At 48.5% G+C, this 24,131-nt stretch overlaps 1 protein-coding gene across 4 annotated transcripts in view; it reads left to right on the top strand.

The window, feature by feature from the left end:
- Positions 1-24,131, top strand: part of l1cama (L1 cell adhesion molecule, paralog a) — a 325,567-nt gene that overhangs the window by 234,478 nt on the left and 66,958 nt on the right. For all 4 annotated transcript variants that reach the window (XM_072246918.1, XM_072246920.1, XM_072246919.1 and 1 more), the window contains 7 exons: positions 2,875-3,059; positions 3,452-3,583; positions 7,248-7,391; positions 9,321-9,432; positions 12,043-12,209; positions 17,289-17,451; positions 19,595-19,719. In XM_072246918.1, the coding sequence (XP_072103019.1) occupies positions 2,875-3,059; positions 3,452-3,583; positions 7,248-7,391; positions 9,321-9,432; positions 12,043-12,209; positions 17,289-17,451; positions 19,595-19,719 (1,028 nt within the window). The remainder of the gene's footprint in view (positions 1-2,874; positions 3,060-3,451; positions 3,584-7,247; positions 7,392-9,320; positions 9,433-12,042; positions 12,210-17,288; positions 17,452-19,594; positions 19,720-24,131) is intronic.

Here is a 24,131-nt window from a genome sequence, read left to right as displayed (position 1 = left end):
TTGGAGCTCAGGTCTCCGTAATGTGAGAGCAAACAGTGATTCAGAATCAGGTTTATATACTGACTCACTTGAGGAGAAATTCGGTGATTTTCAGCAGCAACACAGTGCAAATGAATAAAAATTACAATAAACTTCTGAAGTAATTGGTGCAAACTAAAAGGAATAAAGAGGTGGTGTTCATGGGTTGATGAACCATTCAGAAAGCTGATAGCAGAGGTGAAGAAGCTGCTCCTAAAACATTGAGTGTGGGACTTCAGACTCCTGTACACCGCAATGTTAGTAACAAGAGGAGGTATGTACCCTGATGGTGAGGGTCCTTAATGATGCTGCCTTCTTGACAATGTACTTCGGTAGTGGGAGGGGTTGTGCTCATGATGGAATTGGCTGCATCTACACCTTCTGCAACCTCTTGTGATCCTGTGCGGATCATAAGAGGCTGCAGCCAGTAGAAAATTTACAGACTATTTAGTGACATAATAAATCTCCTCAAAATTCTAACAAAGCAGTTTGTTGGGCTCAGGATAGATCCGTTGAGATGTTGACACCCCAGAGCTTGAAGCTGCTCACCCCTTCCACTGCCGGCCCATTGATGAGTACTGGTGTTTGTTCTCCCAGCTTCAGAGGAGATTTACCAAGATGTTGCCTGGATTAGAGAGCATGTCTGTCATTCACTGTGTAAGACACTAGCTGTATGGTAGAAATTCTGAGTGTCAAGTGTCATGAAGTGTGTGAAGTTACCACTACTAGGGAGAAGGATCTTGGGAAACTGAAAGTTCTGAAGGTAGATAAGTCACCTGGACTAGATGGTGTATACTCCATGGTTCTCAAAGAGGTGGCTGAAGAGATTATGGAGGCACTAGTAATGATATTTCAAGAATCACTAGATTCTGGAATGGTTCTGGAAGACTGGAAAATTGCAAATGTCACTTAATTTTTCAAGAAGTGAGAGAGGCAGAAGAAAGGAAACTATAGGCCAGTTAGTCTCACCTCAGTGGCTGGGAAGATGTTGGAGTCGATTTTTAAGGATGTGGTTTTGGGGTACTTGGAGGCACTTGATAAAAGAGGCCATAGCCAGCATGATTTCCTCAAGGGAAAATCTTGCCTGACAAACCTGTTGGAATTCTTTGAAGAAATAACAAGCAGGATAGACAAAGGAGAATTGGTTGATGCTGTGTACTTGGATTTTCAGAAGACCTTTGACAAGGTGCCACACATGAGGCTGCTTAAGCTACAAGCCCAAGATTCTAGCATGGATAAAGCAATGGCTGACTAGCAGGAGGCAAAGAGTGGGTTTAAAGGGAGCCTTTTCTGGCTGGAGCAAAGGAGGATGCGAGGTGACTTGAAAGAGGCATAAGAAGGACAGGTCAAGTGGACAGCCAGAGACCTTTTCCAATGGCAGAAAAGGCAAATACGAAGGAACATAATTTTGTGATTAGAGGCAAGTATGGGGAGGAGGGATGTCAGAGTTAGGTTTTTTCTATAGACGGTGGGGGATGCATGGAATGCCTGCTATAGGTGATTATAAGGCATTAGGAGCACTTAAGAAGCACTTAGAAAGGCCCATGGGTGAAAGAAATGGACAGCTATGTGGGAGGGGAGGGTTAGATTGATCTTATAGTAGGTTAAAGGTCAGCACAACATCATGGGCTGAAGGGCCTGAACTGTGCTGCAGTCTTCTCTGTTCAGTGAGCAGAAGATCCTCCAGTTGGTGTCTGACTTGATACGTTGCTGGGATCAGAGAATCCTCTGTTCTCAGGACGAACGGAATGATTAGAGGATGCTCCATTACGTTACTGCTAAGGATGAGCATGGCCAAATATCCTTCCGTCCTTCAACTGGCGCCAATTCCGCAGAGATGTAGAAGTCATCTCACTTGCACTGAAGCCATCTCGTGAAAGATCTCTGGCTGTGGTGGATGGGTCTGTCAGGGAGCATGCCCCCCCACCCCAACACCCACTGCCGGTTCAGGCGAAGTCTTGGTGCATGTTCCTGAAATCCCCTGAACCGTGTGACCAAAGATCAGGAGCGTGGCACTAAAGAACTTGAGGAGCAGCCCTTCAAACCCTTCCGTAGTAAGCGTGGTACAGGTGCTCCTCCAGGCAGAGCCAATTTAGCTCTCCTAGTGCAGGATAATTAAAGGTTAACTTGCAGGTTGAGTCATAGTAAGGAAAGCAAATGCAATGTTAGCGTTCATTTTGAGAGGACTAGAACACAAAAGCAAGGATGTAATGCTGAAGCTTTAAAAAAGCATTGGTCGGGCCACACTTGGAGCATTGTGAGCAGTATCTAAGAAAAAATGCGACAGCGTTGGAGAGGATCTAGAGGAGGTCACGAGAATGATTCTGGGAATAAAAGGGTTAACGTATGAGGAACATTTGATGGCTTGGGGCCCGTACTCACTGGAGTTTAGAAGAATGAGAGGGATCTCATTGATACCTATCAAAAGTTAAAAGGCCTTGACAGAGTGGGAATTTCCTATAATGGGAGAGTCCAGGACCAGAGGGCACAGAGGGTTGTCTATCTAGAATGATGATGAGGAGGGGTTTCTTCAGCCCAAGGGTGGCGAATCTGTGGAATTTGTTGCCACAGGCAACTGTGGAGGCCAGGTGATAGGGAGTATTTAAAGTGGAGGTTGATAAGTTTTTGATTCGTCAGGGTATCAAAGGCTATGGGGAGAAGGCAGGAGAATGGGGCTGAGAGTAATAAATCAGCCATGATCGAATGGCAGAGAAGACCTGATGGGCTGAAATGGCCTAATTCTGCTCCCAAGTCCTATGGTCAGTTTGGTTATATGCTCCCTGCTCCATACAGTTGGGACCTTGGGGGTTACAATGAGAGTAATCTCTAGCCAAGTCTTGTGTTATCCATACACAGCCCAACTCCCACCGTGCACTGGGACAGACTTGATGGGACCCTGCCCAGCGGTCGCCTCAGCTATGAGAACTTCAACAAGACCCTGAAGATTGCGGAGGTGGTGGAGGAAGATCACGGAGAGTACCGCTGCATTGCCAGGAATGGACAGGGCCAGGTCAAGCACACCTTCAGCGTCTCTGTGGAGGGTAAGCGGAGTTCCCCACCTTCACACGTCGCCTCACACTCTAGCTCTTCACCAGCCCCCCACCCCATAATCCTCAGTTAATCCTGCCCACCCACCTCCCCCCTCCACTTCTGCACCCTCCAGACCCTCCCATTCTCCCCCAGACCAACACAGTCCAAGGTTGTGCTATGCTTTCGTTGCCCATAACTCACTAACGCTAACCTGTGCATCTGTGGACTGTGGGAGGAAGTGAGAGCACCCAGAGGAAGCCCTGACGGTCATGGGGAGAATGTACAAATTCCTCACAGTCAGTAGGAGGAATTGAACCCCATTTGCTGTAACGCATTCTGTTCACCGTGCCGCCTACAACGAGTAGTGTGGAATCCTGACCTTACCTCTCCTGTCTCCGCACAGCTGCTCCCTACTGGGTGAAGAAGCCCGAGGACGGCGTCTACGGCCCGGGGGAAAACGTGCTGCTTGACTGCGACGTGGAGGCAAAACCGAAGGCTGTGATCCGCTGGAGCATGAATGGGGTGCCTCTGAATGGTGAGCAGAGTGGGCTCATCGTGTTCCCCGCACAGAAACCAGCCCTTAGAACGGACAGGCCCCTACCACCCAACCAAACCAGGCCTAATGTACCTCGAAACCCTTCCTAAACACCTACAACTCCAAATGTCTTTTGGATATTGTCATTAGCTGCCTCAGTCTGAGCCAAGTTTATTGTCACTGTCACATATCGTGAAACTTGTTGCATTGCAGCAGCAGGTCAATGAAAGACATGATAAGTCACTCCAGGTTAAAAATAAATAAATAAGTCGTACAAAAAGAGCAAAATAATGAGGTCGTGTCCTTGAGTTCATGAACAGCTTAGAAAATCTGATGGCAGGCAGGAGGGGAGCTTTGGGTGACATCACCACTTGAGGTGATAGGTTGAGGGTGAAAGGTGAAAAGTTTAAGAGGAACTTGTGGGGAAACTACTTTATGCAGAGAGTTGGAGGATGTGGAACGAGCTGCCAGCACAAGTGATGCATATGAGCTGGATTTCAATATATAAGAGAAGTTTTCATAGGTACATGGATGGCTATGGTCCCTCCCCAGTGCAGATTATTGGAGTAGGCAGTTTAAATGGTTTGGCACAGATTAGATGGGCTGAAGGGCCGGTTTCAGTGCTGTACCTTTCTATGACTCTGAAGCTGATCCTAACAAATGGAGTGTATGTCTTCAGGCCCCTGTACCTCCTCCCTGATGGTATTGCTGAGTGTCAAGTGTCCTTAATGATGGATGCTACCTGGGATGGTGGGGAGACTGGTGCCCATGATGCAGTTGGCCGAGTGTGCCTTTTCCAATCCCATCACTGGTGTCTCCATACCTGCAGCCAGTTCATCTGACAGCCCAATCTGTATGTAAGATCATAACCTGTAGGAGCATAATTCAGCCATTTGGTCCACCAAGTCAGCTCTGCCATTTCATCATGGCTGATCTATTTCCCTCTCGGCCCTAATCTCCTGCCTCCTCCCCATGTCCTATCATGGATACAGGAAGAAGGCAGGAGAATCTGACTAACAAAGAATCTCAACCTCTGCCTTAAATATACCCAATGACTTGGCCTCCACAGCCACCTGTGGCAAAAATTCCACAGATTCACCACTGTCTCATTCCTGTTCATCTCCATTCTAAATGGACGTCCCTCTGTTTTGAGGCGGTGTCCATACCCACTCTTTCGATGCCTTTCAACATTCAACATTTGCACCACCCTCTGCTTCAGGAAGTTGCCCCTCAAGTCTGTTACATATTTTTCCCTCTCACCTTAAACCCATGCCTTTTAGTTTTAAGTTGCCCTTCCATAGGAAACTGACTATGTCCATTCACCCTATCTATGCCCAGTGTGATTTTATACATTTCAATAAAGTCACTCCTCAGTCTCCTACATTCCAAGCAATACAGATCTATCCCGCCCAATCTCTTCCTGTAAATCAGGCCCTCGAGACCTGACAGCATGCTCACCCTTTCTGCACACTTTTCAGTTTAATGGTGTCAGGGGTGCAGTGCTAGCTGGAGCGCGTCCGGCACCTCTTTAAGAAAAAAGCCGAAATAAACAACTTAATTAATTAGGTGCTGCCCAGGGTGTTTTGAGTATCTCAGAAACTGCTGATCTCCTGGGATTTTTACGCACAATAGACTCTGGAGTTTACAAAGAATGGTGCCCAAAAAAAAAATCCAGCGAGTGGATTTAACAAGATGTTTTTGCTCACAGAACAGCCATTTGCTGGATTTTTTTTTGTTTTTGGCACCATTCTTTGTAAACTCTAGAGTCTGTTGTGCGTAAAAATCCCAGGAGATTGACAGTTTCTGAGATACTCAAAACACCCTGGGCAGCACCTAATTAATTAAGTTGTGTATTTCGGCTTTTTTCTTAAAGAGATGCCGGACGCACTCCAGCTAGCACTGCACCCCTGAATGGTGTACTTCCCATAACAGGGTGACCAAGACCGTGCACAATGCTTCCCATGGCGATATGGTCACAGAGTACTACAGCACAGGTACAGGCCTTCAGCCCATCTAATCCATGCTGAATATTATTCTGCTCAGTTCTACTGACCCATACCCCCATGCCCCTCCCACCCATGTACTTATCCAAACTTCTCTTAAATGATGAAATCGAACCCACATCCACCACTTCCACTGGCAGCTTATTCCACACTTCCACTACCCTCTGAGTGAAGTTCCCCCTCAGGTTCCCCTTAAATATTTCACCTTTCACCATTGACCTATGACCTCCAGCCCTAGTCTCACCCAACCACAGTGGAATTTACCCTATCTATACCCCCTCATAACTTCCTGTTACCTTTATCAAATCTCCTCTCGCTCTGGGGAATAAAGAAGAGGGGAAGGAGTACATTTTCATTTTAATTTTTAAAATCTTTTTATTGATATATAAGCTTGACAGGTGGTCCTGGGGTTCACAGGCCACTTGGGAAATGGTAGGGGTCCATGGCATAAAAAAGATTGGAAATCTCTGCAGCTGATAGTCTGCTTTCACTGAAACATCCAGACTGTGGTTTTGGGGGGCTTGTTGCACTCAGCTGGGGCTCCTGCCACTCCTACATTGCTGGTGGGTTTGGAGGCAGAGCTGGAGGTGAAAGGAGCCACAGCAATGCAGCCTGTTAGATGCACAGCTGCTGATCCACTTGTCACCGCTCCCTTGTTACTCAAACTTCAAAGTAAATTTATTATCACCATATACGACTTTGAGATTCATCTTCTTGCAAGAATTCACAGGAAACTAAAGAAAAACAATAGAATTTATGAAAAGGGGAGGGAGGGAACATCGACAGTCCATGAGAGGCCTGCGTCGGGCATTTTCATGGCTTACAAAGCGCAGATTGGAATTCTGTGTGGGGCACCACTCCTCACTCAGACACCAGAGCAATGTGTGGTTAAGTGCCTTGCTCAAGGACACAGACACGCTACCACAGCTGAGGCTTGACCTAGCGACCTTCAAATCACTAGACAAACGCCTTAACAACTTGGCCACGTGCCCAACACGTTTTATGAAAAACTGCACTTAAACAAAGACCTGCAAGTGACCGATGTGCAAAAGAAGACACATTGTACAAATAAAAATTAAATAATACTGAGAACATGAATTGTAGAGTCCTTGAAAGTGGGTCTGTAGGTTGTGGAATCAGCTCAGAGTTGAGGTGAATAAAGTTACCCTCTCTGGTTCAGGGTAACAACTGCTCCTGAACCTGGTGACGTTGGACCTAAGGCTCCCATACCTCCTGCCCGATGGTAGTAATGGGGAGAGAGCATGGCTTCGATGTGGGGGTCCTTAAGGATGGATGCTGCTGTTTTGTGACAGCGATCCATATGAATACGCTTATTGGTGGAAAGGACTTTGCTAGTGATGTTCAGGGCCTCTGCACCACTTTTTATAGACACTTCCATTCTTGGGCATTGGTGTTTCCATACCAGACTGTGATGTAACCAGTCAGGAAACTTTCCAGTGTGAACCTATACAAGTTTGTCTAACTTTTAGATAACATTAAATCTACGCAGACTTTTAAGAAAGTAGAGATCTGTCATGTTTTCTTTGTGATGGTACTGACATGCTGGACCCAGGACTGATCCTCTGATATGATAATGCCAAAGAATTTAAAGTTACTGACTCCAATCCCCTAATGAGGGCTGGCTCAATTGTTACTGGCAGAGACGGACCCGGATCCACGGAGAAAGATGTTGGGCAGCAGGGTCATCCTGACAGGAGTGAAGAAAGAGGACTCCGCCATCTATCAGTGCGAGGCTGAGAACAAGCACGGCACCCTGTTGGCAAACATCATCGTGCAGGTCGTTGGTAAGCTGAGGCATCCAATGTGCTCACTCACCTTTCCTGCATGCCGTGCTCTCCCTGTCTCATGCAGACCCTGTTCAATCCATATCAGATACTCACAACCTAGTCACTCCCCATCTCTCACACAGACCCTGTCCCTCTCTATCCATTACCCACACACCGAGTTACTCCCTGTCTCTCACACGGACCCTGTCACTCCCTGTTCATTACCCACACACCGAGTTACTCCCCATCTCTCACACGGACCCTGTCCCTCTCTATCCATTACCCACACACCGAGTTACTCCCCATCTCTCACACGGACCCTGTCACTCCCTGTTCATTACTCACACACCGAGTTACTCCCCATCTCTCACACGGACCCTGTCACTCTCTATCCATTACCCACACACCGAGTTACTCCCTGTCTCTCACACGGACCCTGTCACTCCCTGTTCATTACCCACACACCGAGTTACTCCCCATCTCTCACACGGACCCTGTCACTCTCTATCCATTACCCACACACCGAGTTACTCTCTGTCTCTCACACGGACCCTGTCACTCCCTGTCTGTTACCCACACACCGAGTTACTCGCCGTCTCTCACCCGGATCCTGTCGCTGTCTGTTCATTACCCACACACCGAGTCACTCCCCTTCTCTCACACGCACCCTGTCTCTCTCTAGCCATTATCCACACACCGAGTTACTCCCCATCTGTCACATGGACCCTGTCACTCCCTGTCTGTTAACCACAAAACAAGTCATTCCCCATCTCTCACAAGGACCCTGTCACTCCCTGTCCATTACCCACACACCGAGTTACTCCCTGTCTGTTAACCACAACAGAAGTCACTCCCCGTCTCTCACATGGACCCTGTCACTCCCTGTCTGTTACCCACACACCGAGTAACTCCCCGTGTCTCACACGGATCCTGTCACTCCCTGTCTGTTAACCACAAAACAAGTCATTCCTCATCTCTCACACAGACCCTGTCACTCCCTGTCTGTTACCCACAGACTGTCACTCCCCATCTCTCACACGGACCCTGTCACTCACTGTCCATTACCCACACACAGAGTCACTCTCCAACTCTCACATAGATCCTGTCACTCCCTGTCCGTTACCCACACACCGATCACTCCCCATCTCTCACACGGACCCTGCCACTTTCTGTTCATTACCCACACACCAAGTTACTCCCTGTCTCTCACATAGACCCTGTCACTCCCTGTCCATTACCCACACACCGAGTAACTCCCCATCTCTCTCACGGACCCTGGCATTCCCTGTCTGTTACCCACAGACTGTCACTCCCCATCTCTCACACGGACCCTGCCACTTTCTGTTCATTACCCACACACCGAGTTACTCCCTGTCTCTCACATAGACCCTGTCACTCCCTGTCCATTACCCACACACCGAGTAACTCCCCATCTCTCTCACGGACCCTGGCATTCCCTGTCTGTTACCCACAGACTGTCACTCCCCATCTCTCACACGGACACGGTCACTCCCTGTCCATTACCCACAGACAGAGTCACTCCCCATCTCTCACACAGCCTGTCACTGCTTGTCCGTTACCCACAGACTGTCACTTTCTGTATCATATCCAGACCCTGTCACACCCCCATCCATGTCCTATATACTATGTCACCCCCCATCTCAAATGCGACCCTGTCACAATCCCCAACTATTTCACACACACTCTGTCACTCCCTGTCTCTGTACCAACCCTATAACTCCCTTTCAGTTTCCCACGTGGGAGTGTCATTCACGTGGGCCCCTCTACCCCATGTCCCTGGTCCCATCCCCCAAAGACCACGTTCTCACCCGGGCTGAATGCTTCTCACTCCCCATTGCCCCAGTAGCCATTTAACTGTGAGTAGTTCTATCCCGTGCTGCCTGTGGGCCGGCCCAAACAATGTGTGTTCCCTCCGTGTGTTCCCAGAACTACCCGCTCAGATCCTGACCCCCTCCGACCAGGAATACCAGTTGGTGGAGAAGCAGACAGCCTACCTGCACTGCAAGGCATTTGGGGCTCCCACACCCAAAATCCAGTGGTAAGCACTGCTGGGGAGTGTGGGGTGGGGTCAGGATGGCATGTGGGGTGGAGCAGAGAGCCAGGTAGAAGCCTTTCTCCCCCACACTGGGTCTTGCAAAGGTTTATGGACAAGCACATATTGTACACGAGCACGTACGAGTGTACACACACACACACACACACACACACACACACACACACACACACACACACACACACTCTCTTTCTCTCTCTTTCCCTCTTCCCCTCTTCCCCACTTCCCCCTCCCCCTACCCTCTCCCCCTCCCCCCTCCCCCTATCCTCCCCTCCTCCCCCTCCCCCTATCCTCCCCTCCTCCCCCTTCCCCTCCCTCTTCCCCTCTCCCCCTCTCCCCCTCCTCCTCCTCCTCCTCCCCCCTCTCCTCCTCCTCCTCCCCCTCTCCCCTTCCCCCTCCTCCCTCTCCCCCTCCCCCCTCCTCCCCCCTCCCCCCCCTCCCCCTCTCCTCCCCCCTCTCCTCCTCCTCCTCCCCCTCTCCCCTTCCCCCTCCTCCCTCTCCCCCTCCCCCCTCCTCCCCCCTCCCCCCTCTCCCCCCTCCCCTCTCCCCTCTCCCCTCTCCCCTCTCCCCTCTCCCACCTCCCACCTCCCCTCTCCCCTCTCCCCTCTCCCCTCTCCCCTCTCCCCTCTCCCCTCTCCCCTCTCCCCTCTCCCCTCTCCCCCTCCCCTCTCCCCCTCCCCTCCCCCCTCCCCCTCCCCCTCCCCCTCCCCCTCCCCCCTCTCCCCTCCCCCTCCCCTCTCCCCTCTCCCCTCTCCCCTCTCCCCCCCTTCCCTCTCACCCCCTCCCCTCTCCCCTCCCCCCTCAACCCTCTCCCCTCCCCCTCCCCCTCCCTCTCTCCCTCTCTCCCTCTCTCCCTCTCTCCCTCTCTCCCCCTCCCCCTCTCCCCTCCCCCCTCTCCCCTCCCCCCTCTCCCCCTCTCCCCCCTCCTCCCTCCTCCCCCTCCTCCTTCCACCCTCTCCCCCTCCACTCCTCCCCTCTCCCTCCCCCTCCTCCCCCCTCTCTCCCTCTCCCTCCTCCCACAGCAGTTGTGAGACTGGGACAGGTCTATACAGACTGGCATCCATTAATCCTGCAAGACCACGTATCTGCGCCTGGAAAGTCTTCACTCTCCAGGGCGCAGGCCTGGGCAAGGTTGTATGGAAGACCAGCAGTTGCCCATGCTGCAAGTCTCCCCTCTCCACTACACCAATGTTGTTCAAGGGAAGGGCATTAGGACCCATTCAGCTTGGCACCAGTGTCGTCGCAGAGCAATGTGTGATTAAGTGCCTTGCTCAAGGACACAACACGTTCCCTCGGCTGGGGCTCGAAGTCACGTCCTTCTGGTCGCTAGTCCAATGCCTTAACCACTTGGCCACGTGCCCACCACATACAGACTAACATATGAAGTAAACACAAGCGTTTTCACCAGCATTCAAGAGCTTCTCCTCGTGTCAATGTTACCACCATGTTGCGGTGACATTGTTCCACCTGTTTGTCTGGGAGGCATGTCAGTGCTCCCTCCACAACATCAACGTACCTTCCACAACGTCGGCACGGAAAGTGGGTCGGAGGGTCCAGGGTTGCACCCAGTTTACAAACGCGCAGACTGTCCAAGTGCTCAGCCTTTTGAACTCGTACGCAGAATTGCTGAAGTGTACCTGCTGGCACGCATACACGAACATTCAGCTGTGCCCTCTGCATGTGTACTTGAGTCCCCTGTGCATAATTAGTCCATGCACAAACATACGTAGACTTGCACTCCTGCGTGTGGACTCCGCCAATGTGTGTTTACTTTCTCACCTCTTGCAAAGGGTCATAAGCCCACAAGGAATAGCAGCAGAACTAGGCTATTTGGCCCATTGAGTCTGCCCTGCAATTCCATCATGGTTGATTTATTATTCCACTCAAACCCATTCTCCTCCCTGTAAACCTTAACACCCTTACTAATCAAGAATCCACTTTAAGTATACCAATGACTTGGCCTCAATGGCCGTCTATGGCAATGAATTCCATATATGAACAATACTATAAATTGTATATACTTCATGTGAATTCATATTATTCAAATGCATAAACACACATACATACATACGTAAACACATACAGAAATACACACAGATGGACTGACAAAGTAACCAACTAGACGCTGTGGGAAAACACCAACCAGGAATCCGTAGAGATACAAATGTGTAAATGGAAACGGAGGTGGATTGGCCAACCAACAATATCACTGGCAGGCATTAAAATGGAATCCCCAAGGGGAGAGGGAAAAGGGACGTCCAAGCAACACATAGAGGTGAGACGTCGATACTGAAGTAAGACGATTGGGGCATTCCTGGTTCACCCTCAAGAAACTGGCTCACCTTGGTGTGTGTGTGTGTGTGTGTCTGTCTCTGTCTGTCTGTCTCTCTGTCTCTCTCTCTCTCTCTCTCTCTCTCACACACACACACACACACAAATTTCCTTTTCCGGATAGGCTTGATGGTGCGGTTGGTACAGGGGTAGGAAAGGGAGATCTCTGCCAGGTAGGGAGGCAGTGGGGGAAACAGTGTTGTTGATTTGTGTTGGCTTGACTGTCGGCTGCGTTGTTGTGAGTGTCTCTGCCACTATCTGTAGGAACAAGGAGGACATGCAGTCCGTCCTGCAGGATGTTCGTTACTTCCTCTACACTAACGGGACCTTGAGGATCGAGGATGTGCAGAAAATGGATGGGGGTATCTACACCTGCAATGCCTCGAATGGAATCGGCGAGGACAGCCTACTGACTGCTCTGCTCGTTAAAAGTAAGCACCCATGCTCACAACGGTGCAATGTGCACGAGTAAGGTATAGGAGCAGTATTAAGTTATTCAGTCCATTGAGTCTGCACCACCATTTCATCATGGCTGATCTCCCCATAAACCTTTATGCCTGGCTTAATCAAAAAACCTATCAGCCTTTGCCTTAGATATACCCAATGACTTGGCCTCCACAGCTACCTGTGAATTCCACAGATTCACCCATCCTCTGGCTAAAGAATTCCTCCTCATCTCTGTTCTAAAAAGAATGCCCCTCTATTTTGAGACTCCTCCACTAAAGGAAACATCCTCTCCTCTTTCACTCTTTCGAGGCCTTTCAACATCCGATAGGTTTCAACGAGGCCACCCCTCATTCTTTTGAATTTCGGTGAGTACAGGCCAGAGCTATCAAACACTTTTCAGAAGACAAGCCTTTCAATCACTGAATCATCTTTGTGAACCTCCTTTGAACCCTCTCCAATGTTCTTAGATAAGGGGCCCAAAATCGCTCACAATACTTGAAGTGAGTCCTCACCGGTGTTTTACAAAGCCTAAACATTACATCCTTGCTTTTATATTCTAAACTGCAGGTGTCCAGGGACCACCATTCCCATCTAGCTGTTAAACGTAAGCACAGGTGATCTGTCTGATGCCACCTATGGTACGTACATCAAAATTCACAATTATACAGGGTTAACACTGTCCTTCCCACACCCCCATTCCTGTTCAGCTCATCTACAAATCTTAAACGTAAGCACAGGTGATCCACGTTGTGTCATCCATGCTCAGTATGTCAATAACCTACATTTATGCACAGTCAAGTGTGAAGTTCAGGTAAATTGCAAATTGATTCACTTTGGAAGGACAAACTTGAAGGCAGAATACAGGGTAAATGGCAGTATTCTTAGCAATGTGGAGGAACAAAGGGATCTCCTGCTGCTGCCCGTAAGAAGTTTATGCGTTCTCCCCAAAACCCCATGGGCTTCCTCTGAGTGATCCAGTTTCCTCCCACAGTAGAAAGACGTACCGGTTTGGTAGGTTAATTGGTCATTGTAAATTGTCCTGTGATTAGGCGATTTAATCGCGAATCTGTAATTCCCTTTGGTCCTCTGTAATACTGATACACCTGACTGTATCTTCTCCCTCTCAAACTGCCGGGTGAATTCTATCATATTATGATCACTGCCTCTTAAGCGTTCCTTTATCTTAAGCTTCCTAATCAAATTTGGGTCATTACATTACACCCAGTCTAGAATTGCCTTTCCCGTACTGGACTCAACCACAAGCTGCTCTAAAAAGCCATCTCACAATTTCCCTCTCATGGAATCCAACACCAACCTGATTTTCCCAATCTACCTGCATACTGAAATCCCCCTTGATTATCTCAACATTGCCCCTTTTACACTCTTTTTCTATTTCCCATTGTAATTTGTAGCCCACATCATGGCTACCATTCGGAGGACTCTGGGTAACTCCCATCAAGGTATTTTTATCCTTGCAATTCCTTAACCCTACTCACAAGGATTCTACATCTTCTGGTCCTACATCACCTCCAAAGTTCCTGTTTTTTTTAAACAACTGTGCGGACCAACTATTGCTCTGAGCAGGAAATTTTTACGTGGCCTGAAAACTGTGCGGCATTTTAAATGTTTTTTTGCAATATGCATACTATGAATATTTAGGATGACAATTGAAAAATCTCATACTTTAGATTTTATTTATTGATTGAAGGGTTTAATAAAATACAGCAGAACAAAACTTATTCACGTTTTCTAAACGTTTTCTAGTTGCGTCCAATTCCACCTGCACAGCAACAAAGGCTATGTGCACAGGAGCGTTTCAGTTACTGCGTGCTCGCATACTTGTGAATCTTAGAGGAAACGGGTTGATCCTATGCCATCTCTTTTTATTGGCTTTCACTAGTTGGGGAGTTGAGCCAATGTTGCAGGTCTATAAAACCCTGGTTAGACTCTTGGGGTATTGTGTTCAGTTCTGGTTGCCTCATTATAGAATGGATGTAGAACATTTAGAAAGGGTGCAGAGCAGATTTTCCAGGCTGCCGTCTGGATTACAGAGCACGTCTTATGAGGATAGGTTGAGCGAGTTAGGGCTTTTCTCTTTGAAACATCTCTAGAGGGTGAGAGGTGACCTGATAGACGTGTACAAGATGATAAGAGGCTTAGATAAAGTGGGGAGTCGGAGGTTTTTTCCCAGGGTGGAAGTGGTTAACATGAGGGGACATAACTTTACAGTGATGGAGAAAAGTTTAAGGGTGTTGTCAGAGGTAAGTCTCTTACACAGAGAGTGGCGGGCGTATGGAGTACCCTACCAGGGGTGGTGGCAGGGGCAGATATGTTAGAGACATTTAAGAAACACTTGGATAGACACATGGGTGGTGGGCTATGTGTGAGGGAAGGGTTAGACTGATCTTGGAGTAGGTTTATAGGTCAGCACAACTGAGGGACCTGCACTGTTCTATGTTCAGTGATCTAGGCTGTCCTCCACACACACTCCAGTCCCTCTTTAGCGGTGCTACAAATGTTAAAAGTAAGCACCCTTGTAAGGTTATGAGATGTATTCCTTGCAGTTCTGTGTCCATATTTGGTCACCCTGTTGCAGGAATTGGCTGGCGGGGTGGAGATGTGTCTACCAAAGGAGGTGTAAGGTGCTCCTTCTCGAGTGGCCTAATTCTGCTCCTGTATCTTCTGGTGTTATGGTAGGAGAGGTTGGGTAGGAATGCCAAAGGTTTGCCTTGGCTCGTGTCGAGACGCTGTCACTATTAGATGCCATCAGGAGTTGGGGTGAACCTTCACCTTGTAGAGAGACCATGAGACAGAGGAGCAAAATGAGGCCGTTCAGCCCATCGAGTCACTCCACCATCCGATCATGGCTGATTTTTATTTATTTTATTTCACGGTACGGGCCTTTCTGCCCAAGCGGTCTATTCTGACTACTGTGCCCACCTAGCTAGAGCCAATTTCCTGTGTTCAGCCCATATCCCTCTAAACCCCACCTATCCGAATGCTTCTTAAATGATACTATTGTACCTGCCTCCAGCAGCTTGTACTCACAACCCTTTGTATTTAGGAAATTTCCCTCAGGTCCCTTTTAAAATTTTTCCTCTCAACCTATGCACCCTCACTTTGGAGTCCCCTACCCTGGGGGAAAAGGCTGCTACCATCCACCATACCTATACCTTTCATAATTTTAAACACTTTTATAATTTGACTCTCATTCTCCAGTGTTCCAGGTAAAAAGACCCAGCCTGACCAACTTTATGTGTCACATGTATATAAAAACACTGGGTGTCGGGGTGGAGATACGTCTCTACCAAAGGAGGTGTATGGCACTCCTTCACTCCTTCCCTCAACTAGCCTGCAGGTCACCCTTGGACAAGGTGTAGCACCTGCTTAGCCCCCCCTGATCACAGTTCCTTGAAACCATGGGAGCAAGAGATGGGTGGTCATGGGAGCAGCTGGTATGTATCACAAGTCCTGGTTATGCGACCACTGACGCCAGGCAGACAATCTCTGAAGAGTATTGATAACACCCGTCTTGTAAAGACACTGCCCAGAAGAGGGCAATGGCAAACCACTTCTGTAGACAAATTTGCCAAGAACAATCGAACATGCAACACGGCACATGATGATGATGATGATGTTACTGGAAAGAGTGAATAAAAAATTTACAAAGATATTTTGCCAGGACTTGAGGGCCTGAGTTATTGGGAGAGGTTGGATAGGGTATGACTTTATTCCTTGGAACGTAGCAGACTGTGGGTTGATTTTGTAGAGATGTATGAAATTATCAGGGGGGTAGATAGGCGGAACGCTAAATCTTTTTCCCAGGGAAGCGGCACTAAAAGCTAGAAGGCATAGTTTTAAGGTGAGAGGTTCAAAGTAAAACTTATTATCAGAGGACATACATGTCGACACATTCAACCCCGAGATTTTTGTGAAATATCAGCAAAGGACCTGAGGGTGATGCTTCTTGGTGCAGAGGGGAACGAGCTGTTAGAGAAAGTAGTCAGGGCAGGTACAATAACATGGGGGGTGGGGTGGGGTGACAGCAGGTAACAGTCATAGTCATACTTTATTGATCCCGAGGGAAACTGGTTTTCGTTACAGTTGCTCCATAAATAATTAAATAGTAATAAAACCATAAATAGTTAAATAGTAATATGTAAATTATGCCAGGAAATAAGTCCAGGACCAGCTTATTGGCTCAGAGTGTCTGACCCTCCAAGGGAGGAGTTGTAACGTTTGATGGCCACAGGCAGGAATGACTTCCTATGACGCTCAGTGTTGCATCTCGGTATAACATAATGGTATAGTCCCAGTGTCCCAGCTTCAATTCCTACCACTGTATGTGAGGAGTTTGTACATTCTGACTGTGATCATGTAGATTTCCTCTGGGTACTCCGGTTTCCTCCCACAGTCCAAAGACATACAGGATTAGGGTTAGTAAGTTGTGGGCACACTACATTGGCACCAGAAGTGTGGCGACATTTATGGCCTGCCCACAGAACATCCTCAGCCGTGGAAAACATAGAACATAGAATAGTACAGCACAGTACAGGCCCTTCGGCCCACAATGTTGTGCCGACCCTCACACCCTGCCTCCCATATAACCCCCCACCTTAAATTCCTCCATATACCTGTCTAGTAGTCTCTTAAACTTCAATAGTGTATCTGCCTCCACCACTGACTCAGGCAGTGCATTCCACGCACCAACCACTCTCTGAGTAAAAAACCTTCCTCTAATATCCCCCTTGAACTTCCCACCCATTACCTTAAAGCCATCTTCCCTTGTATTGAGCAGTGGTGCCCTGGGGAAGGGGCGCTGGCTGTCCACTCTATCTATTCTTCTTATTTCACTCAAACGACTCAGTTCGCTGTATGTTTCGATGTACGTGTGACAAGTAAAGCTTACCTTTATTCTTCAATATCCCTCAGTGTCTGCACTTTATGGCACAGAGTTAATTGCCACCTATCAGCCCATGTACCTCCCCTCGTGGTGCATTCCTGTACCAAAGCAGTATCACCTATGCCGAAGCCATACTGACCTCCTACTGCTCCATTGACAGATGCGAGCCGGATGATCGAGCCCCCGAGGGAACAGCACATCCAGCGGCTGCACTCAGTGACGTTCCGGTGCCTGGTGGAGGTTGACCCCTCGCTGTACCCTCCCGAGCTGGAGTGGAGTAAGGACAGGCTGCCCATTGACGAGTCCCCCGACGACGAAAGCAAGTAAGGACTGGTGGGAGAACCGGGGGTGGGGTGGGGAGGGCAACAAGTGAAGGGGTCTGGATGGAGCGTGGCATCGGAGCTGGAATACTGTCTTGCGTAACACACACACAAAATGTTGGAGAAACTCAACGGGTCAGGCAGAATAAACAATCGACGTCTTGGGCCAAAACCCCTAATCAGAACGCGCCCAAATTGCCCTTCGTAGATGCTGCCTGACCTGCTGAGTTCCTCAAGCATGTTTATGTGTGTCTCTCTGGATTTCCAGCATCTACAGAATTTCCTGTGTTATTGTTACCTGTACTGACTGACTGACTTACTGCCCATCACGCCACTCATGTTTAGGGCAGCAATGAAGGTCCTCCATTTCTGGCCATGTTTGGGGCTTCCTTCATCATGTCAGTAGCTTCCTCTTGGTTTTCACTACTGTTGGTGTTGGGTGGAGAATCAGGAAAACAATCGCACTCAGATGTAGAAGGATTCTTCATTGCTTTTTCTGTAACAATTTTATTTTTTCAGTCTGGGTTGGTAGCCATGAGCTGAACCCCAGAACCTGGAGGACCAGAGGACCACCCTTAGTCTGGCCTGTACCCTTTGACCTGTTTGGCATGGGTGACCCTACCAAGAGCCAAAGCATAAAGCCCTGACTCCAGCCAACATTAGCTCTCTGGGTGATTGAGGGTCGCAAGCCTCCAAACTACAAGGTTGTGGTTCACTTAGAGGCACGTGTATAGAGGTGCAGTGAAAAAACTTTTCTTGGATACTGTTCATGCAGATCAAATGCATTGAGGTAGTACAAGATAAAGGAATATCGGAATGAAGAGTGAAGTGTTACAGTCGCAGCGAAAGTGCAGGCAGGCAAGAGGGTGCAAGGGCCACGATGAGGTTGATCATGAGTTCAAAAGTCCACGCTCCATCAATTGGGACATCCTTTGGAAGATCTTCATTTTTGTTTGAAATTGTTTTAACCTTCTCATATGTGCCAAGATACGGAGGAAGAACTTGTCCTTCATACGGTTCATACAGATGAGGTCGTTACCCAGTGCATCGAGGTGGGACAAGCTAAAACAGTAACAGAATGCAGAATAAAGTGTTACAGTTACAGAGAAAGTGCAGTGCCGATAGACAATAAGGTGCAAGGCACCTTATAGCAACGCAGATGGTGAGGTTAAGAGTCCACCTTATCATCTTTTGGTTTTGTGGAGATGGGTTTGGAGGGTTATGATCCAGGTGTAGGTATTTGGGACTAACAGAAGATCAGGCTGACACAGAATAGATGGGCCGAAGAGCATGTTTCTATGGTGATGTACTCAGTGACTTCATGTTACAGTAAGTTGGTTTATTATTGTCATGTGTACCAAGTTACAGTGGAAAACTCATCTTTACTCATTGCACGTTGAGGTATAACCAGGTAAAACAATAACAATGCAGAAATAAGGTGTTACAGAGAAACGCATTTTTCTGTAACACTTTCGATCTTGGTAGAGTAACCTATGTGAAGTAGGTCAAAAGGTGGAGGCCAGATGAAGAGTTGTCCACTAGTCCTCCAGGTTCTGGGATTCAGAACTAACAACCCTGATAGGTAAAGCAAAATTGTTACAGAACAAGCTATGAAGAATCCTTCTACATCTCAGTGCGATGATATTCCTGACTTTCCACCCGGGACTTGACTAACTGTAATTACAACTGGGAGGAAGCTACTGACACAATGAAGGCAGTCCTGAACATGGCCAGAGATAGAGGACCTTCATTGCTGCGCGAAACACCAGCGGCGTAACTGGAAAGCAGTTCAGGCAGACGGTACGGCACAAGGGCCACAGTGAGTTTGCTTATGAGATGAAAAGTCTGTTCTGTTCGCATGAGGGGATGGTTTAATAGTCTTATAGCAGTGGTGAAGAAGCTTTCCTTGAGCCCAGTGGTACGTGCTTTCAGTCTTTTTTTGTCTTCTCAAAGTAGGGGAGGGGGGAGGAAAAGAGAGACTATCTGGATGAGTAGAGAGAGAGGGGAGAATGATGTTGGTGGTGAGGAGGACGGGAGTGGGCATTCCCACACAGCCCTTCAACAGTCTAGACGGAACCGAGTACGTAGTCTGTGTGCAACTTCTGCAGTTGACAACCATGCCTTTAACAGCTCTCCTCATCGGCAGGTATCACATCCGGGAAGGCCTCCTGAAAGTCAAAAACGTCAGCTACGAAGATGAGGGGATTTACACGTGCGTGGCCCGAACCAGCCTGGATTCAGTGACAGCGAGCGCACAGCTCATTGTGGTCGGTACGTAAGCCCCTGTTCAGCACCCTGGACTCAGGCCCAGTCTGTTCCAGCTCAACAGAGATGACCGTGAATTACTGCAAGGAAAGGGCTCCCATTCCCTAGGCACGGCAGTGCATTAGTTAGCACAATTCCAGGTTCAACTCTGGCCGATCACTGTAAGGAGTTTGTCCGTTCTCCCCATGACTGTGTTGGTAACATGGTGGTTAGCGTAACACTGTTACACTGCCAGCGACCTAGGTTCATTTCTCACCACTGCTTGTAAGGAGTTCGTACTTTCGCCTGGCGATCATGTGGATTTCTCCAGCTGCTCTGATGTCCTCCTACGTTCCAAAGATAAATGGTAGGAGTTGGGAGGGGGTAATGGGGAAGAGGCATGGAATATATGGCATCACCCACACAGTAATCAGTCACCAAATGCCAGAATTTACATGCACCACACCAGGGACCCAGCTACCAAATACACCGGGGCTGCATGGTATCATCATGGTCCTATTCCCACAGTTGTGTTTAAGGAGTTTGTACATTCTCCCCGTAACCTCCGGGCGCTCTGGTTTCCTCCCACATTCGGAAGACGTCCTGGTTAGAGTTAGTAAGTTGCGGACATGCTATCTTGGCACCTCAAGCATGGTGACACTTGCAGGCTGCCTCCAGCACGTCCTTGGACAGTGTCGGTTGTTGACGCAATTGGTGCATTTGACCACAGACGTGTGACAAATAATACTACCTTTAATCTTACTAAGTAAATGCAGGGGCATTCAGGGGGATAGTGTGGAGGAGTACAGATAGCTGGATCAGTGCCCTCATTCTCCTGAGCTTCTCAAATCTGAAAAGACTGGGGAAGTTTAGAGAGAGTGGAGGGAGTGGGCTGGGGAGGAAGGGAGGGGGAGAGGTTCCAGCATAAAGGACAGGACATCCCCGCTTCTCCTTACTCCCCTTAGAGAGGAGGTGCAGAAGCCTGTAGAGACACACTAATTGTTTTAGGAACAGCTTTTACCCCTCATATTTCTGAACTGTCCAAGAACGCTATCTCATTCTTTTGCTTTCCTTTTGCACTACTTAATTAATAATTCTTACAGAAACATTTGCATGATGCTTTATTTATTAATTAATAGCAATATTTCTTACTGTTTATAGTAAATTTTATGTATCACATTGTATTGCTGCCATAAAACAATTAATTTTATGATACATATCAATGATAATAAACCTGATTCTGATTCCACCCTGCATGCCTTTCACAGCCAACTGAATCACATACATGTCCTCACCAATCTCCCACTCCCCTCCAGTAATCAACAGAACGCTGCCATCAGAGGGAGGAATGAAAAGGATACACTGAAGCAGAATTTGATGTCTTTCCTTGTAGCATTGCTGGAATCTCATAGATAGATCACCACGGCTTCTCTCCTTGTACATTAAGGGTCTTCTCTTCTGTACTTCCACGATAGTGGTAATTCTTGGCAGTTCAGGTCCCGACCACAAGAGGTCGCCCTCCCCCACACAAACCCCTGTCTACTGTTTGATGGGTTTGTCCTTTCAGGTCTCCACACAGCCCCAGCTAACAATGTTCAGTGAATCAGAGCCAGGTTTAATATTACTGTCTCATATTGCGTGAAATGTTGTTGTCTTGTGGCTGCAGTGTGGTTCCAAGATTTAAAATTACTAGAAAATTACAAAATAGGTTGGGGCAACACAGATCAAAGTTGCTGGTGAATGCAGCAGGCCAGGCAGCATCTCTAGGAAGAGGTACAGTCAACGTTTTGGGCCGAGACCCTTCGTCAGGACTAACTGAAGGAAGAGCTAGTAAGAGATTTGAGAGGGAGAGGGGGAGATCCAAAATGATAGGAGAAGACAGGAGGGAGAGGGATGGAGCCAGGAGCTGGACAGTTGATTGGCAAAAGGGATATGCGAGGATCATGGGACAGGAGGCCCAGGGAGAAGGAAGGGGGGGGACCCAGAGGATGGGCAAGGGGTATAGTCAAAGGAACAGAGGGAGAAAAAGGAGATAGTGAGAAAGAATGTGTGTATATAAATAAATAACGGATGGGGTACGAGGGGGAGGTGGGGCATTAGCGGAAGTTTGAGAAGTCAATGTTCATGCCATCAGGTTGGAGGCTACCCAGACGGAATATAAGGTATTGTTCCTCCAACCTGAGTGTGGCTTCATCTTTACAGTAGAGGAGGCCGTGGATAGACATGTCAGAATGGGAATGGGATGTGGAATTAAAATGTGTGGCCACTGGGAGATCCTGCTTTCTCTGGCGGACAAAGCATAGGTGTTCAGCAAGACAATCTCCCAGTCTGCGTCGGGTCTCGCCAAGGCCACATCGGGAGCACCAGACGCAGTATATCGCCCCAGCTGACTCACAGGTGAAGTGTCGCCCCACCTGGAAGGGGCACCCGTATGGGTCCTAGCTATGCCTGCCTTTTTGTTGGCTTTGTGGAACAATCTATGTTTCAAACCTATTCTGGTATCTGTCCCCCACTTTTCCTTCGCTACATCGATGACTGCATTAGCACTGCTTCCTGCACGCATGCTGAGCTCGTTGACTTCATTAACTTTGCCTCCAACTTTCACCCTGCCCTCAAGTTTACCTTGTCCATTTCCGACACCTCCCTCCCCTTTCTAGATCTTTCTGTCTCTATCTCTGGAGACAGCTTACTTACTGATGTCTACTATAAGACTAATGACTCTCACAGCTATCTGGACTATTCCTTTTCTCACCCTGTCTCTTGCAAAAATGCCATCCCCTTCTCGCAATTCCTCGGTCTCCGCCGCATCTGCTCTCAGGATGAGGCTTTTCATTCCCGGATGAGGGAGATGTCCTTCTTTTTTAAAGAAAGGGGCTTCCCTTCCTCCACCATCAACTCTGCTCTCAAAAGCATCTCCCCCATTACATGCACATCTGCTCTCACTCCATCTTCCCGTCACCCCACTAGGAATAGGGTTCCCCTGGTCCTCACCTACCACCCCACCAGCTTCCGGGTCCAACATATTATTCTCCGTAACTTCCGCCACCTCCAGCGGGATCCCACCACTAAGCACATCTTTCCCTCCCCCACCCTCTCTGCTTACGCTCCCTACGCGACTCCCTTGTCCATTTGTTCCCCCCGCCATCCCTCCCCAGTGATCTCCCTCCTGGCACTTATCTTTGTAAGCGGAACAAGTGCTACACATGCCCTATACACTTCCTCCCTTACCACCATTCAGGGCCCCAGACGGTCCTTCCAGGTGAGGCGACACTTCACCTGTGAGTCGGCTGGGGTGATATACTGCGTCTGGTGCTCCCGATGTGGCCTTCTATATATTGGCGAGACCCGACGCAGACTGGGAGATCGTTTTGCTTAACACCTACGCTCTGTCCGCCAGAGAAAGCAGGATCTCCCAGTGGCCATATATTTTAATTCCACATGCCATTCCCATTCTGATATGTCTATCCACGGCCTCCTCTACTGTAAAGATGAAGCCACACTCAGGTTGGAGGAACAACACCTTAAATTCCGTCTGGGTAGCCTCCAACCTGATGGCATGAACATTGACTTCTCAAACTTCCGCTAATGCCCCACCTCCCCCTCATACCCCATCCGTTATTTATTTATATACACACATCCTTTTTCTCCCTCTGTCCCTCTGACTATACCCCTTGCCCATCCTCTGGTTCCCCCCCCCCCTTTCTCCCTGGGCCTCCTATCCCATGATCCTCTCATATTCCTTTTGCCTATCACCTGTCCAGCTCTTGGCTCCATCCCTCCCCCCTCCTGTCTTCTCCTATCATTTCGGATCTCCCCCTCCCCCTCCCACTTTCAAATCTCTTACTAGCTCTTCCTTCAGTTAGCCTTGACGAAGGGTCTCGGCCCGAAACGTCGACTGTACCTCTTCCTAGAGATGCTGCCTGGCCTGCTGCGTTCACCAGCAACTTTGATGTGTGTTCCTCTCTACTGTTTGATGGGTTTGTCCCTTCAGGTCTCCACACAGCCCCAGCTAACAATGTCCAGTGAATCAGAGCCAGGTTTAATATTACTGTCTCATATTGCGTGAAATGTGTTGTCTTGTGGCTACAGTGTGGTTCCAAGATGTAAAATTACCAGAAAATTACAAAATAGGTTGGGGGTCTGTGTTTCATGATAAACTCTTTGTAGTGCTTGGAGTGGTAGCTTTGTTGTACCCCCATTCTCCCCGACCTGGAACACCTAATGATTAAATGCTGACCATTCATCAAAGAGAGTTCTCGTCCACGCTTCCGACCACAGATTACATACCACCAAAAGCTGACGCTAATCAGGCACTCGAGGTATTGAATGCTGCCATCACCTAGCAGGGAACCCTAACACATTTCATATCGTAGTTGGGGACTTCAATCAAGCTTGATTGAAAAATTCTCTGCTCAGTTACCATCAGCATATAACTGCAG

Source organism: Mobula birostris, chromosome 29, assembly GCF_030028105.1.
Source record: "Mobula birostris isolate sMobBir1 chromosome 29, sMobBir1.hap1, whole genome shotgun sequence".
Classification (NCBI taxonomy): Eukaryota; Metazoa; Chordata; class Chondrichthyes; order Myliobatiformes; family Myliobatidae; genus Mobula; species Mobula birostris.
This window is presented reverse-complemented; position numbering and strand designations above follow the sequence as displayed.